Source organism: Ipomoea triloba, chromosome 3 (assembly GCF_003576645.1).
Source record: "Ipomoea triloba cultivar NCNSP0323 chromosome 3, ASM357664v1".
In the NCBI taxonomy this organism is placed as follows: domain Eukaryota; kingdom Viridiplantae; phylum Streptophyta; class Magnoliopsida; order Solanales; family Convolvulaceae; genus Ipomoea; species Ipomoea triloba.
In genome coordinates this window covers 20579518-20590460 of record NC_044918.1, presented here as the reverse complement: position 1 = coordinate 20590460, position 10943 = coordinate 20579518, and the positions used below count along the sequence as shown (strand labels likewise).

The 10943-nt window shown below is 34.0% G+C and overlaps 1 protein-coding gene across 1 annotated transcript; it reads right to left on the bottom strand.

Moving 5' to 3' along the window:
- Positions 1-941: 941 nt before the first annotated feature.
- On the bottom strand, positions 942-9025 carry LOC116014240 (exocyst complex component SEC10b-like; the record flags this gene model as incomplete). The annotated part of the gene is made up of 16 exons (XM_031254257.1): positions 942-1314; positions 1821-1904; positions 1987-2085; positions 3772-3830; positions 4273-4357; positions 4523-4620; positions 4812-4958; positions 5068-5160; positions 5271-5399; positions 5860-5913; positions 7036-7209; positions 7369-7454; positions 8130-8220; positions 8300-8398; positions 8667-8743; positions 8824-9025. Coding segments are annotated over 16 exons (1647 nt in total), but the record flags the coding sequence as incomplete, so codon positions are not given.
- Positions 9026-10943: the final 1918 nt, after the last annotated feature.

Sequence of the window (10943 nt, the reverse complement as noted above, 5' to 3'; positions counted from 1 at the left end):
TAGCAAGCTTGCACTATTTACTAACAAACTGCAACTGAATGGTAAGCCGCAAAATTAGCTCAGATTCTAAAAGAAAGGACACTGGGCCAGTGTCCTTTCTTTTAGAATCTGAGCTAATTTTGCGGCTTACCATTCAGTTGCAGTTTGTTAGTAAATAGTGCAAGCTTGCTAGGAGATGTTGAAGAAGTCTTTTAAATAACTTTTTTACTTTTCCCTTCTATTCTCTCTTCTAACTCTCACTCTCAATGAAATTGGTATCAAAGGTCACATATCCTCAAAATCAATGGCGTTTTCCAATCATGAAATGTGAAGGAGGCCTTCTTTGGTGGGTTGTCATCCCATATCGCATATCGGTCTCAATATGAAGAAATTGTGAAATTGATGAGGGCCAACCTAGGAGATGAGCATGAGGTAAGCATCTTCCACACTTGTAATTGCTTTGATACTAATAAGGTGCAAACGGAAGAAAAATCATTTGTTGAAATTAATGATGAGATTGATCATATTGCCTTTGAGATGAAATATATGAATTTTGAGCAACATAATTTCTTGTTGGGAAATAAAGAAAATTTTGGCTCAAAAGATGGGGGTGTGAATTATGTGTTAGGGGAGGTCTTGAATCTTGATGAAAATTTAGCAAGCATGTTAGTTCTAAATCAATATTCTAGGCAGCCGCCTAAGCAACCAGGCCGCATAGTTTGCCTAAGTGCTAACCGCTTAGGCCGATGGCCGATTAGCTATCGTTTCATTTTTTTTAAACGAGTTATTTAACTCAAATCGACATTTTGAGCAACATACCCAAAATTACTCCAACCCTTGTTTTTACGTTAATATTTAATATTTTAGTATTAACTATTAAAGCAGTAGATAGTTTATAATCAAGTCTTAAAAAATATTTAAAAAAATTACACAGATGCCTAACGATTTTTTCAACCATGGTCTAAATCCTTAAACTCGGACACCTTTGGTTTCCAGAAAAATTCACACTTAACCAACGGAATTTTCAAACATAAAATTACTCATAATCCAGAAAATAAATTTTAAAAAAATGGGTCACTCATATACCTTACCGACCTTCCTTTTGTCTAATTTTGCAATCCTCTGAATTTACAGAACTGTCAAATCATCACTTGCAAAATGCCCAATGCATTCAGTACCAGGTACAAACATAACAACAACATTGTCATTGTGAGCTGAAACAGTCTTTAGAGTTGCCTCTACACCACATCGCTTAGTATCGACTTCTACCCAAACAAGGAGCTAAATCTAGATGCAAGTTTCGCACTTTTGTAGTCATCCCGAAGCTCAATAAACCTATATTTACACCCAACAATGCTTGTCAGATAGATAAATAGAGATAATATGCGAAAAGTTGGATTGGAGATTTTACTATGTGCATGTCACCTTTACACCATTAATAAAACCTATAAGTGAATTAAAGATAGGGAGGAAATTATAAGCAAGTTATGCTGGGGTAATTTAACAAGAATTGGAGGATAATTTTTATATAACAAATACATATGAATAAGTATGTAAACACTAAAATGTGCACCCATCCACCCACCCCAGGTCCTCCCTCATAATTTGTAGGGTAGGAAATGATATAAATATATAATTGGTTCTAAGCATTGCCAACACTTCCAGTATATCTACGGTTTAGTCAAAATGGTTCCTTTAGAAATGCATAGCTAAAAGGTCTCAAAAAAAAATCACACACGCAAGTAGACATGCTCATGAAAGACAATTTTCATGTTAAGATTTGGAGAAAGCATCGTTCAGTTAATGCTGGGAACGTAAAGATAGTGTCAACGTCAAAATACCTCTGTGCATCTTTCCTAATACTTGGGGTTCCCTCAAACAGAGAGGAAAGGCTTTCAGGAGCAACAATAAAGACATTTGCCATGCTGGAATCAAGAGTAAAGACAATGAATTAGGGGAATGTAGTAAGTAAAAGGACTAAGCTTTTCCAAAACAATGTCTACTCACATGCCCAGCAATTCAAATTTCTCGTCAACTGAGGGGGCATTGAAACTACGAACAAACTCCCCATACTCAGTTATATCACGCTTCAAGCGGAGTCCCCCACTGCAAAGTTAATAAAAATATTACTTAGAATAAGAGGTAAGAATTGCATGTTTTTTTCATGAATAAATAATCAAATACACATCTCAAGTGTATTGATATTTCTAGTTTTACAAACATGTAGACACCCTTGAGAACAAAAAGGGGTGACTGGAACATGTGAAGGGTAAGTTGTTATGGGGTATGCAACAACACTGCAGCAAAAAACAGCTTTGGTGATTTCTAAGGGAAAGCATTAAGCACTGGAAAAAAGTGAGAGCCAAAATTTGGGAAGGTGAAGGGTCGGTTCTCCAAGCCTGTCATTTAAGCCTTATGGCTGCCCAGTTTGAATAAGTATTTTGAAAGATAAAGAACAATTTTGTATATATATATATATATATATATATATATATATATATATATATATATGGTTTGAAGTTTGGAGATAGTTATAGAAAAAATTTTACAAAGATGCTCAGTGCATGGATTTAATCATTTAATGCTCTTCAAATCTTGTTCATATGATCACATCTCTCAAGATCAAAATGCAACTGTTGGATCCTTATTTTATTTTATACTTCAAATAGTGAAACCTTTTGGGATATCAGATTCCNGGAGATAGTTATAGAAAAAATTTTACAAAGATGCTCAGTGCATGGATTTAATCATTTAATGCTCTTCAAATCTTGTTCATATGATCACATCTCTCAAGATCAAAATGCAACTGTTGGATCCTTATTTTATTTTATACTTCAAATAGTGAAACCTTTTGGGATATCAGATTCCATAAAGATATCAAGACTGGGAGTTGGACAACTTTGTTAGCTTCATGGAACTAAATATTCCTCAGGCCCTGGAGTAGAGGATGAGAACTACAAGATTATTAGGTCACAGTCCAGCAATGAGATGTTCATCATCAAATCTGTCTACCAAACTTTAATTAATGTTGAAGCATGCAGTTTTCCATGAAAGCATATTTGGTTCCCAGGCTGCCCTCTAAAAGCTTCAATTTTTGCTTGGAGGCTTCTATGGAAGCTATTCTTACTGGGGAAAACTTGACGAAGATCATTCATTTAAAATGCTGCTATTTGTGTCTGAAAGAGGAAACCATCTTGTGATTCACTCCAATGAACAAGGAAATGTTGGTAATACTTGTCTTATGGTGGAGTTCAATGGGTCATGCCCTCTATGGTCAATTAGTGGAGTTCAATACTTGTCTTAAAAGAAACAGAGAATACAAGGAACGAAACCTGGCTCCTCTTTGTTTATTTTGGCTCCTCTTTGTTTATTTTGGCTCATTCGGGTGACAAGGGAAACCCACAGCCACTACCCGAGGGTGTGCACTAGGTAAACCCCACCTTGGGAAGAAAGAAAATGTGCTGCTTTGAAGGTCGGTCTACAACTTCTGTGGATAAACTCGAAAGTCTCTTACTTCACACTTTAATTCTTTTAGTTTCAAGTAAAGACCACATTAGTGCACCTGTGATTGATTCTTGGATAGGTCCAAGCTTACGTACGTTTTCACTGTGAATCTGTGATTGCCTTTTTCACTCTAAAAATCTTTGTGGTTTTACCCCCTTGGTGCCTTTTAGTACGATATTTTTACTCAGTGAAAAAAAAAAAAACAAAAAAACAAAAACAAAAAAACAAAAAAAAACAAAAAACAAAAAAAAAAACAAAAACAAAAACAAAACAAATCAGCACAGTTACCTAGGATTGAAGGTAAACTTCTGCCAATGATTAAGCAACCCTTTGTGAAGGCGATTGCCCTGTAGACATGTGACATTATTAGTTCCTGAACTATGGCACAAAAGGCACAGAAAAGAAATATGAAGCAATTGCCAATGAGGTCAGCAGACTCAAACTACTGGACCTGAAGGCGGCTATGTATAGAAAATGTAAGTATGTATGTTTGCACACATATCAATGTTCTCCACAATTTAATTTAAATATAACACAACATAGTTACGAAATAGTAAATCCCCCCAATAGATATCTTAAACAAACATGCATGTCAGAACTGCTATTCCTATTCACACAAGTACAACAGTAGCTTAATCAAGTCAAGGTCATCTCGTATATCTAGCAGAAATAGAGTATGGGGAAAAGAGGTGATAACTTTCTGGCACAGATGTACGAATACAAGGCAGCACATATCTTACATTAGCAGACATCAAAAACATTTTAAAGAAGCAGAAAGAAAAGATATACCAGTTCAGTGAGGAAAGCTTGTTTATTTAGCCCATCAAGCCCAGTAAATGCAGATTCAAGCACTCGGGATAGGTATGCAACAACTCTGGTCAAGGAAAAATTAATAAATATACCAGAAAATATTCAAAAGCCATGTATTATGTCTAAGGATGCATACTTGTATAGAAACCTATACATTTATACCATTACCAACAAATCAATAATCTTAAAATTAATGATCTCAATATACTTTCAAGCTATTATGACTAACCTTGTACAGGCAGTTGTTGGTCGATGATCTGGGCCAATGCCATCATCAGGTGACCGAAAATCTGTTGTCTTTTGTTCTGTTGATAGCAAACGTTCCACCTGAAATGTTTCAAAGAGAGTTGCACTATTTTTTAATGAAAGAAACAAATCATGCTGTGCCACTGAGGAAAGATGATCTAAGATATAGCCACATGGACAAAAATCTTGGATAAATCATTGCTTTCATAAACAAAAAGTTTATAATGAGATAAATTTGAGAAACTCCAAATTAAAATTTCTAAAGCACAGACCTCAGCCATAACAGTTTCAATGCATTGTTGAAGCCCCTTATAAGCAGCACCTTCCGCACTGGACATTGCCTTTGCCATTTCTTCACATGAAGCAGCATGGGCACCATCCACAGGTAACAAAAGCCGGGAAATAGAGTTGGCAAAATACTGCAGGAAAAAAAAAAGGTAATTGCAGTTAAAAACTGAAACAAATAACAAACTCGGCTGTCAATCTGTCATGGTAAACACTGAAGCATGTCAGACATAGCAAACTAACTTGCTGAACAATAGCCACGCTGCTTCCACAACGTTGAACAGCCACCATGAAAGATTTGAAACTGCTTTCACCAGCAGCAGCTGCTGCTTCCGCCTGCATATCACCAATCATATCACAACTCAGTCAGCTGAAGGTGAAATTTCTCTAAAAAATATTTCTTGGGTAATTCAAACTGCATTAAATGCAAAGGATAATGTAATTACAGCAGAAGCAGCTGCTGCAGCAACCCTTCGACTAACACTTGTTCCCAACACAAATCTTTCCCTTAAAGCTGCAGCTTCAGTAAGGCTATCCCTGGCTCTCTCAAGGCCTTCTGTAACATATAGACTAACCTGCAAAATTATTTTTAAAAAAAAAAAAGAAAAAAAAAGGGGCAATAAGGAGCAAGAAAGGCCACAAAAAAATGAACTTGATATAATAGAAACTAAAATAAAAAAATTAAAGCAAACAAAAATTCGTAGGGACAAACTGTATTACTCCGTATTAATCTCATGCATTCCAGAAAATGGTCAATGGTTTTTTTTTAAGATAATAAAAGATATCTAGGGTGGAAAGTGCAAAAAGCCATATAGCTCATATGTCTATGCAAAGGAAAATTACTTTGCAAACTTGGGCACACTGAAAATAAATCCTAAGATGTATTAGTTCATAAATTAGTCTTTAACAGTTTAACCTTCTGCAAAATTCCTATCCAATGTCTATAAATATTTTTCAACAGAATATTGTTAGGTAGTAGGCATCTCCATAAGCAGAAACAAACTACAAACATGAGAAGGTAATCAGCAATCTTACTTGATCTAGAAGGCAGGTGAAAACAGCTCTAACATTGGCAGCAAGCATCGCAGGCTGTAACAAGTCACAATCACTAAGTAAACCAGTACTAAATTCTGCTATTGATTAAAACCAAGGTATCAGCATAAATCAATAACCCATTACTCTTAGCAGAAACCAGTTGCCATATTTGGCAAAAGCAAATTGTGAGAAAGATTGCTCTTAAACTGACCAATCATGCACCAAGATTTATAATGCTCTCTTTATACTGGTATGGATGATTAGCATGCAACATTAAAAAAGAGTAGCCTGAAGATGTAATAAGTGAGCAGGATAATCAAAATTAAAAAATGTGTTAGAAAGCACGTGATTTCCAAGTATGGTTTTTGCCACAGTTGATTCTGCAAGAAGTATGCAAATAGAGGCCATGTTCTGATCCTTAGAGAGAACTTAAAGTGTTATAGTATAATACAAGAGTTATGAAGCTTGAAATGACCAGGAAAAACATGCTAGTGTCATCATCCATAAGAACATTTTATGAACAATGCCCATCATTAGAAACATCAAAAAACTAATTTGACTTGACCATAACCAGATGTGCAATATCTCCCACCTACCCACCAAACAAAACAAAAGTTGTCTGTGGTATTCCTCCAATAAAAAAGAACTTATCAGTTAACACTAAAGAATCTACAGTTCTACACCTTACTGTAGCAAAACAATAAGTCAAGGAACATCCATATGGTAATATCATTGCAAGAGAAGTTTCTGAACATGCCAATGGAACACCTTAGGAAAAAAAAAACAATAAAAAAGAACTGCCTCTCCCCCTCGCGTAAATGAAAAAACAAAGAAGAAAATCTCTAGAATGTTCAAATGTATAGTCCTCCTAAAGTATTTTCACTTTTCATAATAGTTGTGACTTGAATTGTATGACCTAAACCTATCCTGCTTATCTAACCGAGCCAAAGGACCAAATGCCCACTAACAGAGGAAGCTTGAATTCCATACCACTGAGTTAACTATGGCAAATTAAAACTAATGCAATTCAAATGTACAGTCCACTATTCCACCTATGATAATGCAACCCTAGCTAATATGAAGTAAGGTACTAAGGTCAGACTTAAAACATCTCAAAGAGAACATAGGGCTATCTAATTGTGCCTATTGAAATATTGCCCCAGGTTACATACATACATGTGGTGAAAACAAGGTGCATCTAGATACTGCTTCTTCATTCCAACGCACAAACTCTGTTACTGCTGCAACAGAAATCTGCTGGAGAGACGATGCAACTGAAGCACCCTTTGACCGTCCAATTGTCCCAGATGACTCCGAAGACTGCTGGCTTTCAGCACGCAGTTCCTCCATCTGCAGGATACAGATGAAATGCACAATAACTAGTTTTAATGATTAGTAAGAATGAAAGGACTTTGCAAAAGTCCCAAGTACTGGTGAAGGAGGGTAGTTGATATGTTGACAGCCAACAAAATTTCTATTGCATTTTTATAAGGATTCTATGCTCCAAACCTTAGCTTTGTAAAGTTGTCTGAGAGAGGCTTGCTCACACTCAATATAACTATCTTTGTGGGGAAGGAACAGAGATTCTGTCAGGCCTATACCAAGAAAAAAAAAAAAGAACAAAAAGTATTTACTTCAATACGAAATAACATATAGAAAGGTAAATTAGGTAATAAAGCTAAATGCCTACATTCTAAGACTCCTTTTTCTTTATCTTTTTTTTTTTTCTTTTTCATACATTGCATTCTAGGACTAAGTTATGCTTCAGTTCAAGAACGTAGAGATGCTTCTTTAGTAAAAATGACTTTTATTCTTTAAAGGATATCCCTCTGCCAAATTTTTAAGTTCAAATGTTTCAGTCATGTATGATATTATGTTAACAGAAGAGACACAACGAAGTAGTAATAAAGATATACAGATTGTGATCAATTGGTTCTATTAAAGAGATAAAAGACAAAAATAGCATATGACATGTGCATTAACTTCCACACAAAAATCTTCCAGAAGTGAATAAAATGTAGAAATACCGAATACGTAATATATTCCTGCTCAAGAATGGACAAAAAGGGGATTCTAGACCTCTCTCTGTTCTCTTTTTTTTTGCTAACCAAATAACCAACCAAATACAACTTTATGAATTTCCCTTTTATTGTCTTCATTATTTTGCCGTTCATGACTTTGCATTGAAAACCCTAGGGGAACTGATGTTGCTAATCTTTGAAGGCTATTCAAGTTTATTAGCATTTCTATCCAGTTTTTAAACTTTCTACCTTCAACATCCAAGTCACCACACCCAACACCACGTAAATCTCTAGCAAGTTCCTGTGTCTTTTCATATGCCACAGCCAATAACCTGAGATACTGAAAACAACAGAGACTAAAAGGATCAACATCAAAGCCCATTACTTAATCTGCAAATAAGGACTTTAAAGAAACTCACCAGTATAAGACCACCTTCTTCCATAGGAGGTGGATTAAGAAGAGATGGTTTTACCAAGAATTTCTCTAGAAGTTTTGGAACTCGATCCTCCAAAACACGCTGCACACAAAGCCCAATCACTTATGTCATAACAATAATAGTACACATTCATGATGCCTGAATTTTCAACTTTTACTAGATACATTTGAGATAGAAATACAGACAATATGAGTAAAGCAGAATTTTCATTTCTCAAGCTATGCACATTTAAAAATCAGTAGCTTTGTTTTATGTTATGATTGCCTATTGGTATATGAGTATACCCTATTTGTTTGATATATATATATATATATATATATGACAAAATAATCATTCGAAGTAGCTATACCTGGACCAGTATTGACATAACATCATTTGAAGAGGGAAAGACTGCCGTTATAGTGGCTGCTTCTTTTCTTACAGTGTCTGAAAGTGAATTATACTGTGTAAATGAGGACGCTAAAAAAGAGAAACATGTTCAACATATTAAATGCCTCTTTTCAAACCTGTGATATCTTTATAGACTGTAGAAAGACCACGGGCAATGTTGCTAGGGCTAGGTTGGGCCTCTTGATCACCAAGAACCAATTTAGCATCTGCATTCATCACCTCTACATCAAACATGGGACGTAAACCCACATAGTGTTGCATAGCGCTGGTACCCCTGTTAAACTGCTTTCCAAAAGCAATGCATAAGGAAAGAGAATATTATACAGATTTTCTTTTGGTTCTAGTATCACTTTCATGAAGGGAAAAATCATGGAAAGAGATTCAAATTAAGTGCCTAAAATTAAATATTTGCATTGATATATTATACTTTGTGTTTTCTTCATTGTACCTTGTTACAATCTAAGAATGGGTCAAGGTCATTCAATTGGGCTACAACACACATGGGCCAAACCACACTAAAGATTGAATCCAATCAATTAGCTAGTCTAACTCATAGCCTTATAAACCCATATGTTCTCTCTTATATTTTCAATGTGGGACTCTTAACATACCTCTTACATTTATTTTCCAAATTTACCCCTTTATCTTTATGAAAATTACTCAATTCTCTTAACATTTGTTACAAAAGTTAAAGAATGGTTATCAATTTAATGCAGTCTTTTTTTTTTTTTTAAAGAATGGTTATCAATTTAATGCAGTCTTTTTTTTTTTTTTACTTTTACGTTAACGACTAGAATGATTATCAATTTAATGCAGTACTTTTTTTCCTTTTACATTAATGACTTCTAATGGGAAAAAAAAATTATATTCTCCATAATTGCAGTTATAATAGTATATTTACATTCCAAAGAATTTCAAAAAACAATATTGATTGAAATTCTTAGCAAATATGATATATCTATATTCCAACTTGTAGGATATGAAAATATTGGTTTTTTTTTTATGTAAGACTAAATTTTGGTAAACTAAGATGAATGATGAATGATAGAATTCATTTTACTTGTACCCATTGATACAATTGTGTAATATTAAACATAAATCATTACAAGTTCTTATCATAGCTATTACATATCACTTTTGGAAATAAAAATGTTCAATGTAGGGGTGGGCGTCGGTTCGGTTCGGGTGATACCCGAATTTTATTTCGGATATCCGAAAATTTCGGGTGATGTTTTTGACACCCGATATCCGAACCAAATTTAATTCGGATATGTTCGGTTCGGGTGAAATTATTTCGGGTTATTTCGGGTTAGTTTGGATATACCCAAAATTTATTTTATCAATTTTAATTTTTATGTTTTATTATTTTATTATTTATATTTTTTTCATATACTATCAAACTAAAAATAAGACAAATAGTAATAATTAACCAATAAACTTTTTAAATTATATATTATTAATTATGAAATACATTGATAACTAAATATATAATATATATATTATATTTATAATAAAATTTTGGTTAGTTCGGGTTTCGGGTCGGGTGTGGGTAAATTTTTAACACCCGATATCCGAACCAAATTTATATTCGGATATACCAAAATTTAAAATATCCGAACCGATAACTATTTGGGTTCACCCAAAATTTAAAATTCGGTTCGGATTTCGGGTGTTAGTTCGGGTAATCCAAATTACGCCCACCCTAACAGTGGCAGGCAATCTTGTAATTATACCTATTTCCTAATACTGTTTAACACTAACCATTTTGCCCAACCACATTGTTTCTACTCATTTTATGGCCGATGAGGACTTTGATGCCACTAAGTTTTAGTTTTCAACTACAAAAATATCGATATTAGTTCTCAACTATTGTATCTTAGTCACTTTTAATTCTCTGTCCAACAATCTAATAAGTCTTCATTAAAAGTAAGGACTATGTTACACAAAAGCTCAAAGAATGGTTATCAATTTAATGCAGTCTTTTTTTTTTTTTTTACTTTTACGTTAACGACTAGAATGATTATCAATTTAATGCAGTACTTTTTTTCCTTTTACATTAATGACTTCTAATGGGAAAAAAAAATTATATTCTCCATAATTGCAGTTATAATAGTATATTTACATTCCAAAGAATTTCAAAAAACAATATTGATTGAAATTCTTAGCAAATATGATATATCTATATTCCAACTTGTAGGATATGAAAATATTGGTTTTTTTTTTTATGTAAGACTAA